Source organism: Camellia sinensis, unplaced genomic scaffold, assembly GCF_055761805.1.
Source record: "Camellia sinensis isolate YWXY unplaced genomic scaffold, ASM5576180v1 Unanchor1, whole genome shotgun sequence".
NCBI lineage: Eukaryota > Viridiplantae > Streptophyta > Magnoliopsida > Ericales > Theaceae > Camellia > Camellia sinensis.
The window spans coordinates 8082741-8108377 of NW_028128987.1; the positions used below are offsets into that span (position 1 = coordinate 8082741).

General features: G+C 33.4%; 1 protein-coding gene across 1 annotated transcript; it reads right to left on the bottom strand.

Moving 5' to 3' along the window:
• Positions 1–14641: 14641 nt before the first annotated feature.
• LOC114308239 (putative germin-like protein 2-2) lies at positions 14642–17061 on the bottom strand. The gene is made up of 2 exons (XM_028253785.2): positions 16507–17061; positions 14642–15359 (listed from the first exon to the last, which is right to left on the bottom strand). Exons 1-2 carry the CDS (start codon positions 16613–16615, stop codon positions 14824–14826), a joined length of 645 nt encoding a protein of 214 aa, XP_028109586.2. The 5' UTR covers positions 16616–17061; the 3' UTR covers positions 14642–14823.
• Between the last annotated feature and the right edge of the window lie 8576 nt (positions 17062–25637).

Consider the following 25637-nt stretch of genomic DNA (forward strand, 5'->3'; position numbering starts at 1 on the left):
CTCCATCCATGTTTTCTCTTTTAGGATTATTGGAGCTCTTAATCTTCTTAGTATTTTGGATTAAATGATCTTCTTCTTGCGTGGATTTTTTCAAGTTGTTGGTCTTGAGATGTTCAGAGCTTTCCATTCTCACTTGGTGGCCCTATTGCCATTACATTCCCTTCCCTTCCCTTCCACCACCAACACCATTATTATTGCCACTACCACTACTACCACCTCGATAACCACCACACCACCACCCTATTACCGTTGTCCCCACCGCTACCACTACTATCGCCACTACCACTACCTCCACAACCAGAAAACCACCACCAGAACTATCGTTAGAACCACTACCCTACTACTATCGCTCCCATTACCACCATTGCCTCCGCTACCGCAACCACTACCTTACCACCACTACTACCACCTAACCACACCACCATCACTACCATTGCGAAAACCACCACTCTATTATTGTTGCTTGTCTACCACCATTGCCACAACTACCACCATTGCAACTACAACACCACCTTCCCACCACTACCACTAGCGCCGCAACGATTTACCACTACCACCACCACCATCTTACTACCACTGTTATCACTGCCATCGATGTCACCACCACCACCACCACCACGACTCACCATCACTTCTACAATTATCAATATTATTGTGAATTTTTAACTTATTTGTTACTAGCTTGTTAAAAAATAAAAAAATAAATAATAAATATTCCATTCCATTAGTTTAATGAACATAACCAAACATGAGAGTGAGAATTATTATTCTATTTATTTTTATGTTATTCCAGGTTGTAACCAAACACTGGAATGGAATTTCATTCCATTCAACCTTGTATTCCATTTTCACTTTCTTTTCATTCTCAGCTCATTTCATTCTATCGTACCAAATATTCTCTACATGTACAACTAAAAAGATTATAGGTGTATTGGAGACAATTGATTTTTTTTTTTTTAGGGAAAAAAATTTAAATAATGGCATAATTGTTATTGTAATTTGTCTTATGGGCATTTTGAAAAAACAAAATTCTATGACATAAATACCAACAACAGTGTTTTCTTGGATTTTATTAAAATTTTAATTAGATTGTTGGTATTTTTAAACCCTTGGATTTTCTAAACTCTTCAATTTTCTAGTTTTGGTATTTTCATAAATACCAACAATAGATAGATAGATAGATATAGATTATATTAGATTTTCTTAAAATTTTAATTTACATAATACTTAATCACTTTTTTATTAATAATTTTTCAATCATATATATGGATGGACAAATTATGATGTCATATGTTTTACACTCAATTGTATAATTTTTTTCTTATATATTAATGTGATTTTACACTATTTGTATTAATTTCAGTTACTTTGAGCCTCACTAGAATGAAGGCCAATGTGATTATATCAAAACTAGAGAGCAATTTGTATTTTTTCCATATCTCAAGTAAGGGCGGCCATGACCCAATGGCCCGTCCAACCCTGCCCAATCTGATACTTTTAGGTTTTGGAAACATTATTTTCCCTATACGGCCAGACTAAGTTGAGATTTTTGTGGCTATTAAGATTCAGGTTAGGCTTGGGTTAAAAATTTCTAGCCTAATCTGGCTTTGCCCGCCCATTTATAAAATATTAATCATAATTTTATATTATTTTAATAAAATAAGGTAGAAAAAAATATAAAAGACAGAATATATATATATACACTTCTTTTGTAGGGTTTAAATTAAAATATTTGTTAAAAATCATATTTATTTTATCATTGAATTTTGTAACATTTCAAATTCAAATAATAAATAAAATGATTTAAATAATTCAATATCCATTAACGACAAAAATTAAAAATGAAAAGTGTTATGTTGGTGGATTTGATATGTTAAATTTTTCTAGGATTGGACTTGGGGTTGTTAGATTAGGCCTTATATCGGGCCAAGTCGAGCTGGGTTTGGAATGACACATATCCTCTTACTAAATAGTGCAAGCTCGACCTGACCCGAGATTTGTCTACACCTAATCTCAAGGATGATTAGTATAATGGGTAAATTACACTTTGCCCCTTTATGTTTTTGCCACTTTTCCACTTTGACCTTTAAAGTTTGTTTTTTTCACTTTGGCTCTTCATGTTTTAAGTTTTTCGTAGTTCACTCTTAAAATTAATTTATGTTAAAAATTAGACAAAAAATGATGCACTGACTGTCTTGTGACATAAAAATATTTTATTATATATAACTCACACATCTGACATAAATTTAAATCTCAATATAATAATATATTTTTTATATTATGTGATAATTGTTATGGCATATTCTGTCTAATTTTGAACAGAAATTAACTTTAGGAGTAAATTAGGAAAAACTTAAAATATAAAAGGACAAAGTGGAAAGAAAAATAACCTTTAAGAGCTAAAGTGAGAAGTGACCAAACATAAAGAAAACAAAATATAATTTACTTTTAAAAAATAAAAAACTAAAATTACCAAACAAGTGACACCTAGTTAAAAATTGAATTATCTTGTCTTTTGAAAATGTTACGTTGGTAATATATCTAACCAATTACAAGGATTAAAAATAAAAAAATAAAAAAAATAAAAACAGAAATATAGTAGACAAAACACAAAACACTATTAAACGGCCATAGAACCACGTGTGCGTGGTTGTGAACCTACTAAACAATTTCTATTACTTGTAGGTGCTATAATATCGTGTCCATATGGAATACTACTAACAAATTTAGATAAGAACATGTTAGAGCATCTCTACCTTTCACCAAATTATTGAGAAAAATTAAATTTGACAAAAAATAATTAGTAAAGATGAGATTTAATTATTTCATTAAACTTGTATTAATCCAAATTTTACTAAATATATTTTCATCAAATCAAATATGAATTAAATATTTTATTTTTAATAATTTTTGTAATTAATTTTGATGAAATTGTTCAAAGATAATTGAAAATGATACATATTTTTTTCCATTTAAATTGGTTAAAGGAGATTTTTTTGGATATGTTTGGTATTTTTAAAAATATTTGTTAAAAAATTTAACTCTCACTAGAGTGAGCTATATCAAATTTTTAAAACAAATTAATGAAGGGTACGACTCCCGAGTACATTTGAGAGAACACGTTTGGGAGAAACCCATGATTCATTTGTCATTATTTATTTATTTTTTTTTTTTTTTTTTTTTTACTTTTAAGGCATTATAAAATATATATATATATATATATATATATATAGTAAAACTTAAGGAAATTCTATTTATATATCACTAATTTTTTCACTCTATACCACTAACATATTAAATTTATATTTCAATAATATTCTCAAATAAAAAGGCCATTAAGAACAACATGAGGGTATATTCTACCTATTCAAAAATTTCATATACAAAAATACAAAACGTTCTTTACACACCATCATCACCTATAGATATATAAATATTCAAAATAATTTGGTTTTGAAGATTTAGGGTTTAAGAATATTAAAATCAATTGATTTTGAAGATTTGCACACCATGAATAACACTGAGATTGTTGATTTCAAACAATGCAATAATGACAAGGTCAGTTTAATACTTAACTTTTTGATTTTTTGTTTATCTCGTTCGTATAATCGATGGGAAGATTACTTTGTTCGCCACATGTTCGGATGATTAGAATTGAACTTTTACACAATGTTCAATTATTTTTATTCGAACAAAACAATTTTGTTCAAATTATTAAGATTGACCAAATTATAAATATTCATACATAAAAAAATTGAACATTTTTAATTCTGTAAGAATTTTATTTCTCAAATTTAATTTCATTCAGTTCAATAATTTAATTTATTTTTGGTATATTTTCTTTTCCTTTTTTACAAAAAGTAGATGTATACAACATTTACAAATAAAATAAAATAAAAAATTAACATATAAAATTTAATATATGTTTAATATAATAAGTCTGAACGATTTGAAATTGTTCAACATATAAAGTATGAACGTATTTATTTTGTTTAACATAAATATTTTGAACATATTTAATTTGTTTAATTTTATTTTTTTGTAAGATGATATTATGTTCAGACAACTAAAGTTGAGCCAAATTGGAAATAGAAATTGTTATGGAAGTTGAATCGATAACCAAATCAAAATAAGATAGGAAAAATATATCAATGTGAAAATTAAAGGTGTGAATCAGAGGTGAGAATGACAAATCTTTAACACCGACAATGCATCAGTGAAACAATTACGAGACGATGGTAAAGATGGAGATGTGAAACAATGACAATGCACCAGCAAGTCAACAACGAAATGACAACGATGATGGAGATTTGAAACAACGAGAATGCACCGGCCAAACGAAACCCTTCTCCGTTGATGCAGATCTTCAACGCCGACGATGGAGATCTATAGTGTTTTGAAATAGAGGTCTCTGGTGTTTTGAAGATGGAGATATTTGGGTGTGGGTTGTAATGTGTATTCAAATATAGACAGGTGGTGTGTTAGTTAAGGTGTGAACTAAGATATTTTCAAACTCTAAAAATTATTATGTGTGTGTGCTAAGTAATGGTGTGTACTAAAATAATTAGAATTGTGTAAATAAAATTACTCATAACTTTAATTTTAGAAAAAAATTGAGAAAATAAGGAATACACGTCTTTATAAATTTCTATAGGAGTTATAATTCACAAAAAATTCAATTGTTAGTTAAAGTCGTTAAGATTTCAAATTATAAAAAATAAGAAAAAACTATGATATAAATTGTCAAATGTAACCTTTCAATCTTAAAATAGCTCTTTTCCAGATTTGTTTATCTTATTTTCTCTCTACATTCTTTTTCTTTTTCAACTCTGTGTGTGTGTGTGTGTGTGTGTGTGTGTGTGTGTGTGTGTGTGTACCACAAGAGTTGTCAGATCTAGAGTAATGGCGTCGCCAATGGTGAATCACAGCTCTATCATCATTGTCGTTATCGTTATCAATTTATTTATCTAAATCGTTTATGCATTGTTTCCATTGTTTAACTCAGATGAAATCTCACAATTACAACGAGTGCATGACATTGTTTTTGTACAACTTCCACCACCACATCTCTATCGTTCCGCCATCATCACCAACGCTGCTTTGTTGCTCCACCATATTTTTCTGTAGTTCAAATTTATCTTTATTTTTGTTTCTCTTTCTATCTTTTTAGGTCTTTCTCATTCATCTCTCTATCTATATCTATCTTCTCTCTTTCATCTCTTTAATAAAAATATATAAATTTACAATTGCAATACAAAATTTCACCATCACAGTAAAATTTCACTATGAGAAATTTCTCTCAGTTAAATTTTTTATCGAATATTAATGTGCAAAACTTATCTAATTGAATTTGACTGAAATACACAATGAAATTTGTCATTGCACAGTGAAATATGACTTTTTGACCTAGTAAAATTTTATTTTGTTCAAAATCAGAGAAGATTCATGACAATTATAGTTAGAGAAGATTAAGAGAAATTTCACTAACTGAAGATAACCAACTTAGTGAAATTTTGACACCTTTTTCTTTTAAATTTTCATAGATTTTGTCTGATAGATCTCAACAAGAGAATTCTAAAAATATAGGCCATGTTTGGTTTGTATTTGTGAAATGACTTTGAAAAATAATTTTCTAGAAAGAGTTTACAAAATTTGAAAATTTTATTTGGTTGTATGTTTTGTAAATAGTTTTGAAGTTTTGCATGATTTAATTTAATTTTATTTATTTATTTATTTATTTATTTATTGTAGTTAAATAGATAGGAGTGAGAAAAAAAAATGATTGATTGGTGTGTAGTAAAGAGAAAAGTGATTTTGAAATTTTTTTCAAAAATTTTCAACCAAACAAATTTTTGAAATTTTTTCTCAAAAATTGTCTCTCAAGAGACAAACCAAATAAGGCCATAAATTTTTGAAAAAAAATGAGATTTAGATTTAAAATTATTGAATTTTTAAGTTTTGAAAACCATTCCAACTTTGAAAACAACATAGCTGTTGTATTTGTTTTGTTTTTTTAAGTGTTAAGATTCAGTAAGGGTATTTTCGTCTAAACAAATGCAATATACTCTTGAAGAACTTTATACTAATAAGTATTATTTTTGTATGAGGACCTTTTACTTTGGACCCCCCCAACTTTCCAAAAGTGCTCTCCACTTCTATTTCATTGGATCCCTACCTTATTTCCAATTTTACCTATTTTCTCCGACTTCTTCCTTCGGCAGCGCTCACCACCCATCGCCCACCACTTCCATCATCGCAATACTGCCGTCAACCCCAACCATCGCCATCATTGCAACACCGCCGTCACCCCCAACCATCGCTATCATCGCTCTCTCTTTTCCTCTTCCTCATCCTTCTTTCCATCACTGCGATGCTGCCATCATTGCCCACAACTCACTGCTGCCACCTAAACCCTAACCCTAGATCTAAATCCGCTGCCATCACCACCAACCACCATCGTTAGCCACACCTCCAGCACCTTTTCTTCTTCTCCTCCACCAAACCCTAGATCTAAAAGTTCTTTCTCTCTCTCTCTCTCTCTGTCTCTCTCTCTCGCACTCTCGTGCACGATGGTTGAAGGTATAAGGGTTTCGTGGGGCAGTTCATGGCAATGAAGATGGGTTGTGGTGGAGATAGATCGCTACTAAGAGAAAGATCGGGGCGAAAGACGCAGCGACAAAGGAAAAATGACGAAAATAGAGTTACAACGACGGCATGAGGTAGCGGTGATGAAAGGGGTCACCGATGGAGAGGGGCTATGCTCGAGATCTATGAAATGGGTTGAAATCACTAAACCCTAACCCTAGATCTACGGAGAGAAGAAGATTAGGAGAGGGAGAAGGAGAAAAAGGGTTGCGATGATGATGGTGAAAGGTTGCGATGATAGCGACAAGAGGTTGTGCAGATGGTGGCGAGAGGCTCGCTAGAAGAGGAAAATAAAGAAGGTGGGTTGGTCGCCGGAGGCCGCTGACAGGAGTGGAAGTGGTGGTAAGATTAGGGTTAGAATTAGACTTGAGAGGATAAGGATGTGAACAAAATTGGATTTTGATGTTAGGATAAAATTGTAATAAAAAAAATGAGAGGTCCAAAATAAAAAGGTAAATGCTAATAACAGCCCTCTTTTTGTATCCTTATAATAGTAAAGACTTGTAATGGAGGAGTTGGAAATAAAATCCTCTTAATTTTACACATTTATTTTTAATTAAATTATATATTTGAATTGTTTCTTGGGTGAAGTACTAATAAATCTCAAGTTCTGAACTTGTGCACCAATTAATCCTGCATCTTTTCTTTTGAACTGAAACGTCCTCAAATAGAGAGAATGTAATTTTTGTCCTTATCCATGCGCATGTTTAACGTTCACAATATAGGCGAATGTGGGTTTTGGGTAATGGTGAAATTACAGTTGTGGACATCAAGCGCACTATAGGCTTTTTTTTAGTTTTCCCTCTTTTTCAACAGAATCTTTTGATCTATGTAAGGAAACGTTGGTATTCAACATTTCCATGCTAGTGTAATGAAACCCTAAATGTGTTTGACGGACTTCCGAAGATTGTTTTTTGAAAATTCCACATCTACATTTTCGGCTTGGAACCCTAATTAAAGGAATCCACATTCCGACGAACCACCTTTTGTCAAACAAATCATCATCAACGATGTAATCTATGCTAACGAGAACGTCACTTTGTCTTCTCCGGCTAACCTATTTATAGAAATATTGGCAATGTTCCCGTTGGTGTATGGCGACGGTGACAATTCCGGAGTTATGTACGATGACAATGAAACACAAAAGTGCGTAATGTTTTACACATTAATCGTCTATGTGTTAATCCAATGTTTATGTTTTTGGGGGTTTGTCCTGGGTTTTCGGTGTTGGATTTGGGGCTTTTGGGGAATTTTTTTTTTTTTTTTGTATGATTTATAGTGCAATGTGGGATTTGGAAAATTTTACGTATGTGAACATGACATTTGAGGGATCCACAAAAATTATGAATGTGTAGCAGTATTCGGCCGATGTTAGTGTCCGTTGTTATGGTGTTGTGGCTTGGTTGTTAATTAGACATGGTTTTTTAGTTTGAATGAACTATGTTCTTGGTATATTTTTAAGAACGTATATTAGGACACATGCCCTGTTTGGGGTTAGAAATACCCTGGTTTTTACATTAATAATTGCCCTCTAGTTGTTGGTGTTAACATCGATTTTACGATGCAATGTGGGTTTTGGAAAATTTAACATATGTGAACATGACATTTGAGGGATCCATAAAAATTATGAATCTGTAACAGTAGTTAGCTGGTGTGTCAGTGTTAGTTGTTATCGTGTTATGGGTTTGTTATTACATAAACATGGGTATTGAGTTTGAATGGACTACTTTGTTGGTGTATTATTAAGAATTTATATTGGGACACATGCCCTGTTTTTTACATTTAAAAATGACCTTTGGTTGTTGGTGTTAACATCGACTCCCCATGCGAGGAACAGATTATGCATCACGATGATGGTTATGCATATACATTGTACTAACACATATGCGAATATTAGTTTAAAGGTCCCGCTTTTTTAATACATGAATACGTTAACAAAAGTGTGTTACATTGTCAAAAATTATCACAGATACGTACATCATACAATGGTATTGCTGCATGTAAATTTTTTACTTACGTTGGTTTTTTAATGGCAGTGTGCATTCGTCGTACATAAACTCAAAGCATCCATTTTGTTTGATTATAACGTTCGATATATGTAATAAAGTTCTGAACTTGTGATCCATTGGATCACAAGTAAACACAAATGTGGACAGACATTTGTCATGTCATCTTGTTTGTTAAGTATGTGGCATGATGATATGTGGGGGTGTGCGCGGTGCGGGTCGGTGCGGTTTGAGAGAAAAATAGAAACCGTATGGCGGGTGGCGGATTGATAAAAGTGTCACTAGAATTTGCCATTTTCCTTATCAAAAACTGGCGGTTCGGTTGGCAAATAATGGCGCATTTGCCTTGGCGGTTCGGGCGGATTGGCGGTTTATAAAAAATATAATTCAAATTACAAAACTTAAATCAAATAGTTAAAAAAAGACGAGAGATACCGTGATGTTAAGCATCTTGCGAAGCTTTCTTCTGATGCAGCAAGTGTAGCAACAGCATGATAATATCAACGACTATGCCATCAGTTCATTACAAGCATCTGTGGAAGTTACAATGATCAAATACAATACATAAAATTTCCCTCGAGTAGTAATGTAATACTATATTCTAAGGTATAGAACAACAAGCAAACTTAAGTAAAAAAGAATTTTTAGAATCTTATAAAATATAATTTAATAACGGTGCGGGTCGGTGCGGTTTGGAAGAAAAATAGAAACCGGCGGATTGATAAAAGTGTCACTAAAATTTGCCATTTTTCTTATCAAAAACCGGCGGTTCTATTGACAAATAATAACGACTTTGCCTTGGCGGTGCGGTTCGGTGCGATTTTGGCGGTTTTGGCGGTTTCGGCGGTATTATGCACACCCCTAATGATATGTATTATTTTTTACAATGAATTCTTTTTTGTTTTTTTGATTGAGAAAAAAGGAGGTTCTGTGGGGGCATCACGACCTCCGCAGGCCCAAGCCCCTGGATAGCCGGTTGCCGGCCTGGTTTAACCCAACACATAGGAAGGGACCTACCACCAAGGCACCAGTGGAGCTCATCAACCGCGCCAGCCCTGACCAAGTGCGATCGGAGTACAGCGCGAGGTCTTAGGAAAGAGCCCCTGGAAAATCCAGGATTTTCGTGCCCCCCAAGAGTCGAACTTGACCCAAGGTTGTGGGAAGGCAATGCCTTCACCACTGGGCCACCACCCTCGGTGGTTTTTACAATGAATTCTGATCTCTGGATTTTGGTGCTAACATTGATTGTCCATGTAGATAAAACTAATGATGGTTGTGTATATGTGTTTTATTGTCACATTTGCAAATATTGGTTTAAACGTCGCACTTTTATAGTACATAAATTACGTAAATGTGACATCAAGAAACAATGAGATGTGTTTGAGGTAGTTGTAGTTGCTGACTTGTTGGCCAATAGTGATAAGTTGAATGTGAAACATTATAACCCGAACCAAGCATCATGTGATTTTCGTTGCACTTTCAAAATGAATATATCAGTCCACGTGTGGATTTTTGCACCATCAGAACATTTGCAAGACACAATTTCCACCACATTGCAAAGAAAACCACATCAACAATTGGCTCTCCTATACTGTAAATCACTGCCAAAATCACACACACACAAAAAAAATGAAAATGTACATACGTTACCTACCTCCCTAAACCCACACCCAACACATTAGCAAAGTAGAATCCAACCAAATCTCACCAAAAGGGTAAATGGGTATACCCAAACTAGAATAAATCAAAAGAAAATATTCCTTACCAATTAAATAGAAGCAAATGATTCATAAGAAAAAATATAGGATTAAATGGAGTAACATTCCCTCAATTGGGATCCATCAGTAATTTTTCCTTGTTTCTTCAAAACCTTTCAAATAAGATTTATATTAATTATAAAATTTTAAATAAAAAATAATTGAATTTTGAAACTTTTTTTTTATCAGCAAAAAAAGAACTTTATTGGTGAGAAAGCATACATTACATATGGGAAAACATCACTAAAGAAAGGAAGTGCAAAAAGCATCAAAATACACCCCCCAATCCTAACTAGGTTGGCACCAAGGAGGATACCCAATCATTTGCTAGCACCACCGAAAGTTGGTGAGAAACCAACAGGAAAAGAGAGAAAAAATGGGGATTTGGTCATAGCCCCCTCACTATCTAATTTCTCTTTCAAAAGGACAAGAATTATATAAGTACTTTCAAAACCCCTGATATTTTAAAACTTGTTTCTTTTCTTTTACTATATTACCCTCATATCTATCAGCTCTCCTATTAAGACATTTTCACTATGTGTTTCAGAGTAAAATTTTACTCTGTATGAAAGTAAAATTTTACTCTGTATAAAAGTAAAATTTTACTATGAATGAGAGTAAAATTTTACACTCTGAAACTAAAAGTAAAATTTTACTCTGTATAAAAGTAAAATTTTACTCTGAAAAATAAGTAAATTGTAAGACTCTGAAGCTAAAAGTAAAATTTTACTCTATATAAAAGTAAAATTTTACTCTGGTTCTGTCAAATGAAAAAAACAGAGCAATAGAACCAGAGTAAAATTTTACTCTGGTTCTATCAAATGAAATTTGATGTTTACTCTGAAAAATCGATGGAACTTTGAGTTTTGAGTTTTGAGCTTTGAATCAGGCATATAATCCTTGAATCAATCGATGTTTACTTTGAAAAACATTGAATCATGCCTATAATCCTTGAATCAGGCCTATAATCTGAAAATTTTAGAGAAATCTCAATTTTTCATTCCTCGGTTCTTCAGATTTTTCAGATTTTACAGATTTTTCAGATTTTTAAAACTTCGAGCTTTCAAAAATCTATATATTCGAATTCAAATCTCAAAACACACAAACACACACATATATATAGATATATATATATATATATTACAGATCGGAATATGTAGATATATATATATATATATATTCGAATTTAAATCTCAAAACACATATATATTCGAATTCAAATCTCAAAACACACAAACACACACACACACACACACACATATATATATATATATATATATGTATCAGCGCGATTTGCAAGTTCTCCACAACTCCAGCCATGGAGGAAGCTAGGATTAGAAGAGAGAGACGAGATAGAAAATGAACAGTTGAAGGAGGAGAGTTGAGAAGATGCAGAGAGATATCGTCGGAGCTTAAGAATGACACAGCTCCGGCCATGAAGGAAGCTAAGGTTAGAAGTGAGAGACGAGAGAGAAGATAAATTTTGTATCTGGATTGTGTATATGTGAGGGTATAATAGTCTGATCAAATATTTAAATAATAAATTTTGTCCTTTATGCAAGATTTTATAATTATGAGGGGGTTTAGAAAGTATAATTTTTTTTTTAGTCCTTCTAACAATGAAAGGAAGGTAAAGAGGGTTTATAGCCAAATTTCCCGTGAAAAAACACCAAAAGCACCAAGGCCAACAGATAAGGCCATCAGATTCTAACGCAAGAGCTGCAGATTCTAACTCAACTGCACCAAACAGCTGCAGATTCTAACTCAACAATTGCCATACCAGCAAACAATTGCCATACCAAACCAGCACCAAGTCAATAACAGCAACTTGCTGAAGGTGATGAACTAAGACAAAAACAACACCAACCAGATGAAGTAAGGCCATCAGATTCTAACTCAAGCTGCAGATTCTAACTCAACAGCACCAAATAGCTGCAGATTCTAACTCAAGAGCCACTCCTAAGGCCATCATATAACAGTTAGATCTAACTATTTCGATTTTCTTTGAAGACTTTTTATAACCTAAACGGTAAAAAAATTTCAACATCTATTTTAGTTGGGTAAAGTAAATATCTTAGGCTACTTTCATAATTAATTTCGTGATTTTTAAGAAAATTGAGTTTGGACCTCCAATTATGTTAATTTTAACACGATTTTTTGAGTAATACTAAAAACAGTAATTAGTGTACTAACTAATACACCAATTAGATATAATATTAGGTAAGGCCATATTAAATGGTGGAATCCACATATTATATCTTGTGTCTTAATTAGTATGTTACATTAATTAGTATTTTTAATATTACTCCGATTTTTTTGTGTTGTTTATATCTCTCAATTTTTTTATAGTGTTTTTTATGAAATTTGGTAGGTACCTTTATCACACATAGGTGAGTGCTTAAATAAAAAAAAATAAAAAAATAAAAAAAAAAAGATAATAATAATATATTATCATTATTATTATTATTACTTTTTGAGGTAATTAGGTTTGTCTTATTCACTGTCGAAGTTTTTTTTGTCATGTTTTCTTACCATATTTAGATCTTATTACATTTCACACAACTAAAAAATTTAACACAGTAAAACTTGAAAAATGATCCGGATCCCACAGGAGTCACCCCCACAACCCCCTCTGGTCTGTGATTGGTTAGTTTTTTTTTTTTTTTTTTTTTCTTCTTCTCTAATTACCAACCTCCACGTGTGTGTGCAGATGGTGGGAGTGGGGGGAGAGACGGTCTCAACCACTTTCGGTTAAACTTAGGGGTCATTTGGTAAACATTTTGAATTAAAAAATTACAAAAGAACAAAAAAAAGTCAAAAAATTACAAAAGGACAAAATAAGCAAAAAAAAACAAAAAAAAATACACCATTCCAAAGTCAAAAAGCCAAAAAAGCCAAATAAGAATACTAAACGACTAAACAAGTCCCAGGCTAAAAAAGTCAAAAAAACCGAAAAGCCAGCTAAAAAAGTCATTGCCAAACGAGTACTTAATAGTAAATTATTTGTAAAAAAATATTTTAAAAATTAATAAATACACAAAAATATGAAAAATGTACTAAATTTTCATATTTTTTTTTGTATTTTTGGTATTTAGTAAATTTTTTAGAGAAAATTATTTATAAGTCCTATTAAGGAGACTTATGCTACATATGGTCTTACTAAAAAACTTATGTTCCCATAAGTCCTGTGTGAAGTTTGTTGACACATTTACCCTCAATATTAGTTCTAATATCATAAATAATGGTAAAACCATATTTAAGAAATTGAATGTTACCATAGATTAAGTTTGCAAACTGTAATGTGACACTTACATAAACGTAACGTAACGTGACACCTACATAAACGTAACGTAACGTGTCATGTTACGTTTCGCAAAATTACTAGGTTTTTGATTTTTTAAATTGAATGTGAAAATGTTACTTGTTCGTGCATTTTGAAATTCACATTCATATAGATATAATCTATGGTAACATTTATAGAAAATTGAATGTTACCATAGATTAAGTTTGCGAAACGTAACGTGAGACTTACATAAACATAACGTAACGTGACCATATCAGATGGGATATTATATAAACGTAACGTGACGTGACACCTACATAAACGTAACGTAACGTGACACCTACATAAACATAACGTGACACCTACATATACGTAACGTAACTGTCATGTTACGTTTCGCAAACTTACTAGGTTTCTGATTTTTTAAATTCAATTTCCTATATATGGTTTTGCCATTATAGTGTATAATAATATATTAATATTATTTATTTACAACTCATAGGATCTTGTGGAATACATTCCTATCTAAATAGGACTTGAAACTCCATAAGAAATTACACAGGACTTAACCTAGCATAAATGTCTGAAATAAGACTTATAAATAAGTCTTCCAATTTTTTAAAGATTTTTTTCACAAATATTATACTTCCTAAGTGTATTTCGGTTAGGTATATCTAAAAATTTTTAAAAAAAAATTACTTAAAATATTGAAAACATTCAGAAAAAAAATACAAAAAATGAAAAAGTAAATTTTCTAAAAAATAAATTCTAAAAACTGAATAATCAGCTCATTATATAAGTATTCATTGAGTCGGCTGCTTCTCCCCCTCTTTCTTTTCTCTTTCATATTTAAATTTGTCTTTTGTGTGAGGCACTTGTTGACTGTTAAAATCCATTGAGACCAAAAAAAAAAACCTTGAACACTTTAATTGGTATTTATTTGCCTTGAAGTTAAAGTCTAAAGGAGCTATTCAACCTTTTTTGGCATGTCTAAATTACAATTTTGTCCCTCTAAAAAATTCTAAAACCAACAATGTGTCCAACAGAAAATAAAGATTAAAAAAGAGAATTCAGAGACACTCAAATGCATTAACCACACGAACATAATATCCTTTTCAATCGTTTTACTCATCTAAAAAATGGTTTGAAGGTAGTAGACTACGCCCTTGTCAATCTGGAATGCTTTAGCGACCAAATCAACAGGCATAGGCGGGTTTGATCCGAAAACAGCACCACTCGCGAAAACAAGTCCAGGGTTTTGGCTGCTAAGAGCAGAAATCGAAATAGCATTTTCCCATCCAACATTTCTTTGGAAGTGAATGAGTCCGACAGGAAAGACAAACACATCACCCATATGGAGAACCTTGGAGATGAGTCGGTTGTCGGGGTTAGAGGTGACAAAGCCAACTTCAATGGTTCCTTTCAGAACTGTTATGATCTCGGTGGCACGGGGGTGACTGTGAGGAGGGACAATACCAGAAGGCGCATAGTCGAATCGAACCATTGTTAATCCGAGAGTGTTCAATCCAGGAAGTTGAGCCACAGTGACGGGGGCAATGCTGAAGCCAAACTTGTTAGATGTATTGCCAGCAACATGAAGCCCACTGAAGAAGAAATGTTTGGCCTCTACAAACTTAGCATCCATGCATGCCAGGCCATTTACTCTTGCTGTCAAAATGCACCAAACATTTATGTGAGAAATAGAACAATAATTAAAAAGAAAAACTACTAGAACAATAATTAAAAAGAAAAACTACTCTTTTTTTTTTATCAGCAAAGAAAATTTATTGATAGCATCAAGCATATATACATATGGATAATATCAATAAAGCGAAGGCAAAGAGCAGAAAGCATCACAGAGCTTCCCTTCATCCCAACTAGGTTAGCACCAAGAGAAACACCGAATCATATGCTAGTTCAAGCCAAAGGGAAAAAATACTTAGCCCTCCTCAACCCCCAAGAAAAAATACTTGGCACCAAGAAAAAATACTTACTTGAAGGGAAATAAAATTATAACCACTCCAAAACACCCCCTCCTCAACCCCCACCACATCTTAGCCCCTCCCCAGTCTTCCCGTGACTTTATCTTTCTCTTTGCTTGTAACTAGAACTAGTGGTGATAGGTAGGTAGTGGTTGGGGTAGAGTGAAGGGTTAGGGTATTTAAAAGGAGGGAAGGAGAGGGGGTGATGGACAACAGCAAGGGAAGGTTAGGGGGCTGGGTCGTTTTCGGAGATGGTTGGGGTGGTGGCTGGTATATGGTTTAAGGTTAGGGTTTAAGAGGGAGGAAAGAGGAGCGAGCTGTGGGAAGTGAATGAGATAGGCAATAGGCAGCGGGAAGCCAATAAAAGACGGCTGGGTGGCTATCGGAGATGATGGGGTGGTGGAAAAGGTGGTGCCAAAGATGACAAAGGGAGGGAGGGATTAAAGTTAGAATTAATTGGAGTGTTCAAAGAAAATATCAAAATTCAAATTTGCTAATGGATGTTCAACCATATTTTTTGGAGAGCATTTAGAGGCTCCCATTTCAAATTAGATGTTAATCCTTGAACCACGGTAAGAGTAGTGATTATATTATTCTACCATTTAATTTCACTCTAATTTTAAAGAGACGTTATCAATAGAGCTAAATTAGCAAAATATGAAGAAAAAAAATAAGAGTAAATTGATACAATTATAATTATAAAGATCAAATTCACGCAATGCTTACTTGAGAAGAAATCAAATTATAACCACTCCACCAAAGCAACCCAAAAATAATAATAATAATAAATAAAAGAAAGAAGGAAAATTGTTAAGCATGTGAGCATGAGCAACCTGTGCTAGTAGGATCAGCAACACAAAAATCTTGCAAGGGACTGGGCTCAAAAGCAATGGCCATTGTGCAAGAGACTAGCAGACTTAGAACCAAAATGAGGTTTGCCATTTGAGTTGATTCTCTTTTCTTTTCTTCCTTTGATGTTTTTATGGTTATCTAGAAAGCAAAAATGATGAATGAAAAATAAGTATGAATTGTGGTACAAATGGAGTAAACACTAAGGCCTCTCTCTCTCTCTCTCTATATATATATATATATAGGGTTGGTTGGTGATGAGAGTTGTGGAGGCAATGAGGAAGAGAAAGACTTTTCAATAGAATAACTACAAGTTGCCGTCTAATAAGCATTTGAAAAGGTCTTTACGGCAATCTTCACTACAAGTTGATACTATTGAAACATGAATATGGACTCCATACCTAAGATGAACAATTTGTTTTTTTGATTCGGTTGCATTGGATGAGGAGGACCCATTTGTCTACCCTAACTTGTTCAATGCATGAGTCCAAATGTTATGTGTGTGGCCACATGGCACATGAACATGTCATCTTTCATTTGAATGGTTGATTGCTATTTTATATTTTTAAACAGTAGTGTTACAGAGACCTAGATTATTTATTCATAAATTTATCTAGAAACTTAAATAAATAGTCTTGCATTTTTTATATGGACTCACAACAAGTTGAATCTGAGCCATTCATCTTCATTCTAGGTAAATTTTTGGCTCAATTTTTCTAGGTTCAAAGCTTTATTGTCACTCAATAAAGAGAGAGACCCAAAAAAATTACCATGAAACTTGCTCTGAAAGTGATGAATGGTTCAACTCATGCTTGAAATGAATCTTTATCACACATTGTGTTTTCTAAGTAAGTTTCTGAGTCTCTAACATGACTGCTATAGTTTTAGACAATGTTTGGATCAAACGTGTGCTTCACAATTAAGAAGAAATTATTCAGTAGGTCGTGTAGATCACATCATCATGCTGATATGACGTGTCAAACTAATGAAATTTTAAAGAAAGTGATAGTTATTTTTTGAATGAATAACACATTGGCATACTTCTTAGAATGCCTCCATATATTCTGACTTTTTTTTCTCAATGTATTGTTTCCATTGGTCCAGCATACTGCTGATGTGGTATGCCAAACCCATGGAATAACTTCTCCACAACTAACCGAATTTAACCTAGGAAGTAAGAAAATATGCCATAAAATTAATCATGGTTATGACTTGTAGCAACCAAGCCGGCATACCCAATAGAAAAACTACATACTTCTTGTATTTTTGCTATTTGGTATGTTATGTATTTTTCTGCCAATATAAATTTGCGGGAAGAAATTATTAATTAATTGATCCAAAAAATTACAACAAACATTAATCTCATAAAAGTAGTAGCACTAGCAGTAGTGAATTATGCAAAAACCCTTGAATCTAATAATATTGTGGGAGACAAAATCTAGCTTGGGTCGTAGCTTGGGCAACATGGACCGAGCAGTGTGGTATTATGGCATAAGGCCATAGGCATCACACTTTCTCTTTGTACTCCCATCGTATCGCCGCTTTGGGTATCAGAAAATTGTTTGATTGAAAATCTCGGCCAAGCAACATATATATATATTGATAATTGGGCGTTGGGACTTGGGTGTCTTGGCAAGTAACAATTATTGTGCTTTTGTGTTGTAGGAAGTAGATCTTCTTACCAAATTCCATGCTCATCATCTCCTGTTGATTCAACAATCAATGTGATCCAAAATTTTCTTTGTACAAATAATAAGATGCACCAATGATCGGTTCGTTCCATTTACAATCAGTAGGATGGGCATAGCCAAGAAACCAACAAAGAAACCAGGATACAAAAATGTAAAAGGCCCAAAAAATAGTGTGGGTTTGGTTTCGTATAATAAATAGTTATAAGATTTTGTAAATTTGCGGGTTTAGATTTTAGTTAATCTATGCTTTAAAAAAATAAAGATTTTAGTTAATCTCCATGTACTAAAAGGGGGCTTTTGAATTGTCGTAACATGAAATTGACTATATTAAGAGCATGAAAACACCGCGATTCATGTGTATGAACTTATTACAAAATTATAGATTTTGTAATAATTTACTACTACTATTAATTGAAAACAGATACAAACTTCAAGGGCTTTTTGCAAAATGGTCAATTTTACGAATTGTTGATTGTAATAATTTACTACTACTATTCATGTTTATGCATAATGGAAGATTTTCAGACATGTTGATTGAGTTTTCGAACATTGTGTTGAGGCTTTTAAAGATTTAAGGTGAGAAATGTGATTTTAAACATAACAGGACCGTTGTGCTCATCCTACTATATTACACGTGCGAATATTAACCCTGGTGCTCGAGGTATGTGGTGTTTTTATTTTTGTGTGAAGGATTTGTCTCCTTGTCTAAGGCTTGAAAAGCCATCTTTTGATTGTGTATAATTTGAATTTATGGCATGTAGTAATGTTAGTTTAAATTTTTAGACGGGCCTGTTTGATAACCATATTTTGTTTTTAGTTTTCAGTTTATGTTTATAAAAATTTTAAAAATTGTCATAAAAACTTATTTGATAATTTTTGTTTTTGTTTATAAATGGTTGTCTCAGTTTATAAGTTTGAGAAAAAAAAACGTAAACTCAAAAAATGAGTTTATGTCGGTTTTAAGCAGAAATTTAAAAATTTGACTAATAAATTTTTTTTTCAATTAATTTTTTTTAATTAATTTTTTTTCAATTATAATGTGTATAATCCCATTGTCATAAATAATAAATAATAAAAATAAATAATAAATAATAAATATAAATATAAATATAAATATTTTAAGCCTGAACAAACATATTTTTTAGTTTATATTTTTAAAAATTTTCAAACATTTAGTTCAAACCAAACACGTTTGTAATTTATGTTTTTCTAAAAATAAACAAAAACCAGCTTATAAAATTTTTATAAACATAAACCAAAAACGTATACGTTACCAAACGTTATCGTAATAACTTGGTGGTTTTTTTTTTTTTTTAGACTTTCGTCGATGAAAATATGTTTGTCACTAAAAAATAAATATATTTGCCAACTAAAAGACTATGCTGCCAAAACAAAGAAACTAATAGGGACACATATTTTTGTCACCCAAAAAATATGGTCATCGCTAAAACTTTTACATTTTTTGAGCTAATATTGTCCCTTGGCGCCTTATGAATGTTTTCAATCTACAACGACAGATTGGGAATTGCGTTGCTAAAAGTCTGCCTTTACTAACAAAAAAGATTCTTGTGTCACATAAAGTGCACTTTTGGTTACGAAAATTTACTTCATTGCCAAAAGTAATCGCTAAAATTGCAATTTCTTGTTGTGTAAATTGGAAAATTAGAATGCATGTGATTAGGTCTTGAGGGCTACAATGAAATAAGGAAAATAATGTGGCATATTGAGGGATTGGGTATCATGCGTGCTCAGAGACGAAGGCCATATTTGGTTTGGTTTTCATAAATTTGTTTCAAAAATTTTTTTAAAAGAATTATTAAAAATTAATTTGGTAAAAGAAATTAAAAAATCAAAATTATTTATCATTTTTATATAATTTTATCTTTTGGGGGCCTAAAATAATTTTTTAAAATTTAAAATTATATTTTTAATATTTATTTTTATTTAACTAGTTTATATTTTTTCAAAAAAAAATCTGACTTTTTTTTTTTTTTTTTGAAACAAAAATCAAACATGGCCTTCCCTTGAAAATTGATTTTCCTACGCCTAAAATGATACAAATATATTTTTGACTCATGTGTTATAACAGACTTTGATCCTCTCCAACCAATTCATCTATGTAATGAAGGATTTCCATTAGAAATCTAATCACTATAAAAAATAAATATAAATTTATAATTATTTTAAATTAAAAAAAAAAATCATTACACTCACCATTGATCCACCCTTGGAACCTTAAAAGAGAGCACCAGTGCATCTGCCATCCTTGGGTAGTTTTATCTATAAATAGGTAAGGCTCTCACCAATTCTATTTCATTCTGCTTGGTATAATTTTTTCAAATTGCTTATAACATTTTTATTTTGGAAATATATGTCAAAATGTTTGGTATAATTTTTATTTAACTTATGAGACAAAAATAAATTAAATAAGTTGATCATCTAGAAACTGAGAGTGAAACTTGTTTTCAGCTCCTACTTTCTAGTTACAGAAAAGCTAGTTGTTCAGAAAATTTACCCAGAATCTTATCTAGGAAAATGATGTTTGGGACAGATTCAACTCTTATATTGTGGGAGATACACTTGAAATTGATCTCAACCACATGATTATTCTTTTGGATAATTTTTTGAATAAATTTTCAAGTGTCTAGTATTGCTATTTTGATTCACTTTCAACTTGAGAAAAATTGCACCAAACAGGTACTTCATCCGACTTTACGTGCATCAAGGAAACAGGTATTTGAAGGGAATATGAGGCCCCTTCTGTTAGGGAAAATCGATGTGATTCCCCACAAGTAAATCAATCAATGGGAATAAAAACTAATGCGGAAAAATTAAATCAAAGGCAACACAAGAATTTTTACGTGGTTCCCTCAATGTGAGGTACGTCCACGGGATCGAAATCCGATTCCACTATCAACCAAATAATTCCAAACGATTACAAACGAGACACTAATGGTCTCACAAAATCACCCTTAGGTGAATTCCAAATAATCACAAATAAACAAAGAGGAAAGACCTCACCAAATAGAAGAACCAAAATCTTCTGAACCAAAGTTGAAGAAGACCCAAAATAACAAACCAAATCAGAACCGAAGATGCCCCAAAAATTGAGCTTCACAAAAAACCGAAATTGAACCAAATATTCAATTTTCGGCACTGTTTCCGAAAATTGTAAGCAGCCGCCACTTTTTCCTTTGTAATCCCACCAAGCAAAAAAAACATAAACAATATATATATATATATATATTGTGAATCTAGGGTTTTTGTAATCAAACCTACTTGTTTCCAAATTGGATTGGGTCTCCACAAATATAATATATAAAAATATATTATACTAAACCAAGCCAAATTAAAACTCTTTTAATAAATCAATTGGGTCCCACACTCCAATAAGGAGGTATACTCAACAAATTCTCCCCCTACCGACTTAGGTGGAGAGATCAACCATACCCGCTAAAGTTCGACACTTTAAATGTTTGTCCCTCGACAAAGTCTTTGTCAACATATCTGAAATATTATCATCTGTGTGAACCTTTTCGAGTTGTAACAATTTCGAATCTAACACATCACGAATCCAATGGTATCTCACATCAATGTGTTTCGATCTCGAATGAAAAGTTGAATTTTTGCTCAAGTGAATAGCACTTTGACTGTCACAATAAAGCACATATCTTTCTTGCTTCAAACCCAACTCTTGCAAAAATTTCTTCAACCATAACTCTTCTTTGCAAGCTTCCGTAATGGCAATAAATTCAGCTTCGGTAGTTGAGAGAGCAACACATTTTTGTAATTTAGACTGCCATGCCACAGCTCCCCCTGCAAAAGTCATCAAATACCCCGAAGTAGATTTCCTAGAATCAACATCACCAGCCATGTCAGAATCTGTGAACCCATCAAGCATCGGTTTACCATCCCCAAAACACAAACATACCTTCGAAGTCCCTCGAAGATACCTTAGAATCCATTTTACCGCTGCCCAATGTTCTTTACCCGGATTAGAGAGAAACCGACTCACCACACCAACTACGTGAGCAATATCCGGCCTTGTACAAACCATGGCGTACATCAAAGAACCAACTGCTGAAGCATAAGGAACTTTCAACATCTCTTCTTTGTCTTTCTCACTTATAGGACATTGATTCGAACTAAGCTTGAAGTGACCTGCAAGTGGACAACCAACCGGCTTTGCTTTATCCATGTTGAACCTCTCAAGAACTTTCTCAACGTAGCTCTCTTGAGACAACCAAATCAGCCCCTCTTTACGATCACGAACAATTTTCATACCAAGAATTTGCTTTGCCGGTCCCAAATCTTTCATAGCAAAAGACTTGCTCAACTCCAATTTCAACCTGTTTATCATGGTAGAATCTTGACCCACAATTAACATGTCATCAACATAAAGCAAAAGAATAATAAATTTACCATCCGGAAAATTTTTCACAAACACACAATGGTCCGAAGTGGTTTTAGAAAAATCATTATTCATCATGAAAGAGTCAAATTTTTTGTACCATTGCCGTGGGGCTTGCTTGAGTCCATACAAACTTTTTTTCAATTTGCAAACAAATTTCTCTTTCCCTTTCTCTACAAAACCTTCCGGTTGCTCCATATAAATTTCTTCTTCAAGATCACCATGAAGAAATGCGGTCTTCACATCAAGTTGCTCAACTTCAAGGTTCATACTTGCAGCCATGCCAAGTACAACCCGAATAGAAGACATCTTTACAACAGGTGAGAAAATCTCGTCAAAGTCAATGCCTTTCTTTTGCCCAAAGCCTTTCACAACAAGACGTGCCTTGTACCTCACATTCTTGCCATCATTCTTCAATTTGAAGACCCACTTATTTTTCAGAATTTTCCTCCCTTTAGGCAACTTCACTAAATCATAAGTTTGGTTTTCAAGTAAGGAATTCATCTCCTCTTCCATGGCCTTTTTCCAATCACCTTTCTTTGCATGCTCAATTGCTTCTTGGTAGCTCTCCGGCTCCCCTTGATCAGAAATCAACACAAATTCATTGGGAGGATACTTTCTTGAAGGTTGTCGGTCCCTTGTAGATTTCCTCAACTCAAGTTGTGGTGGTGGTTCTTGAGTTGGATACTCTTCCTCAATTTCTGGCTCAGCTTCATTAGAATTAGCATCATCCTCTATATCTTCAATAGGTGGCTGCACATCTCCCCCGTTTTCATCATCAACTGAAGATGAAGGAGATGGATCCATGTCAATGAGATCATTAGTTTTTGGCTCCGGTTGATCACCTTTGCCAAAGTCTTCAATTGTTTGGTCTTCAAGAAACACAACATCACGGCTTCGAATGACTTTCTTGTCGACTGGATCCCACAATCTATACCCAAATTCATCACGCCCATAGCCAAGAAAAATACATTGTCTTGACTTGCTATCAAGTTTGGACCTCTCATCTTTTGGAATGTGAACAAAAGCTCGGCAACCAAACACTCTCAAGTGCTCATAAGATACATCTTTACCGGTCCAAACTCTTTCTGGAACATCACCATTCAAAGGATAGGAAGGAGACAAATTGATCACGTCAACCGCTGTCTTCAACGCCTCACCCCAAAAGGATCTTGGCAATTTAGCTTGTGAAAGCAAACACCTTGTTCTTTCCACAATTGTGCGGTTCATCCTCTCGGCAACTCCATTTTGTTGAGGAGTCTTCTTAACTGTCTTTTGGTGCCGAATACCTTGGTTGCGACAATACTCATCAAATGGCCCAATATATTCACCACCATTGTCTGATCGGATGCTCTTCAATTTCTGCCCTGTTTCTCTTTCAACCATAGCCTGAAAATGCTTAAATACTTCTAGAACTTGATCTTTAGTTTTTAGTAAAAAAGCCCAAACTTTCCTTGAATAATCATCAATGAAAGTAACAAAATAAAGTGCACCACCATGTGTTTTAACTTTTAAAGGACCACAAACATCCGAGTGAATCAACTCCAAAACATTTTCTTTTCTAGAAGCAACATTTTTATGAAAAGAAACTCTATGTTGTTTACCCGCCAAACAATGAACACAAGTTTTAAGATGTGTACCTTTCAAACCGGGTAGAAGCTCTTTCTTGAACAATACTTGCAGCCCCTTTTCACTCATATGGCCAAGCCGCTTGTGCCATAATTCAGTAGAAGTATCTTCCTCAAGTGCATTGACAACACCTTTACAAATTTTTCCTTGCATCGAATAAAGTGTATGAGTCTTCTTACACTTAGCCACCACCAAGGAACCCTTTGTGAGCTTCCATATTCCATCACCAAATTTGTTGTTGAAGCCTTCATCATCAAGCTTCCCAGTAGAGATCAAATTGAGGCGAATGTCGGGAACATGCCTCACATCTTTAAGCAACAACTTGCAGCCCAAATTTGTTTCCAAGCAAACATCACCCATACCAATAATCTTGGACAAACCTTCATTACCCATTCGAACAAAACCATAATCTCCTTCGGTGTAGGTAGTGAAGAAATCAACTCGAGAAGTCACATGAAAAGAAGCACCGGAATCAATCACCCAATTGCTCTCTTGGCCCACAAAATTGATACAATCATCTTCACAAACGACCATGAGATCAGCATTGGTAGTAACTGCCGTTGTGTCTTCTTGCTTCTTGTCCACACTTTTGTCACGCCTTTTCTCCTTATTCTTGAGCTTTCGGCATTCCCGCTTCATGTGCCCTTTCTCATGGCAATAATAGCACTCAATATCTTTCTTTGAAAAAGAACTATCTTTTGACTTGTCACGGCTTTGATCACGACCATGAGGAGTCTTACTTCTCCCCCTTGTTTTGCTTCGGCCTCTCACAACGAATGCTTCCGAATGAGAGGAACCCGCTGATTTTCTTCTAGTTTCTTCATTCAACAGGCTACTAGTGACTTGGCCCATTGTGACAACTCCATCGGGCGCTGAATTACTGACGGTCACAACCAAAGTCTCCCAACTTTCGGGCAAAGAACTAAGTAGCATCAAAGCCTGCAACTCATCATCAAAAATAATTTTCATAGAAGCAAGTTGGTTAACAATACTCTTTATTTCATTCAGATGTTCCGGAATAGGGCTGCCCTCTTTATATTTTAAATTAACCAACTTACGAAACAGAAAAGCTTTATTTGTGGCTGATTTCCTATCATAAAGGCCCTCTAATTTTTTCCATAAATCATGTGCTGAAGTTTCAGTAGCAACATGATGAAACACACTGTCATCAATCCATTGACGGATAACACCAACGGCTTTTCGATTAAGCCTATTCCATTCATCATCTTTCATACCCTCGGGTTTGCCAGAATCACCCTCAATGGGTCCATATAAATCTTTACAAAATAATAGGTCCTCCATTTTAGTTTTCCAAGTTACCCAATTACTTCCATTGAAGCTAGACATGCGACCCACATTCCCCTCCATTGATTTACACAAATAA

Coding starts and splice junctions, on each gene's coding strand:
- LOC114308239 (XM_028253785.2), bottom strand. CDS start 16,615: ATGGCAAACCTCATTTTGGTTCTAAGTCTGCTAGTCTCTTGCACAATG. Junction 15,360..16,506: donor TGCTGATCCTACTAGCACAG/GTTGCTCATGCT, acceptor GCATTTTGACAG/CAAGAGTAAATGGCCTGGCA.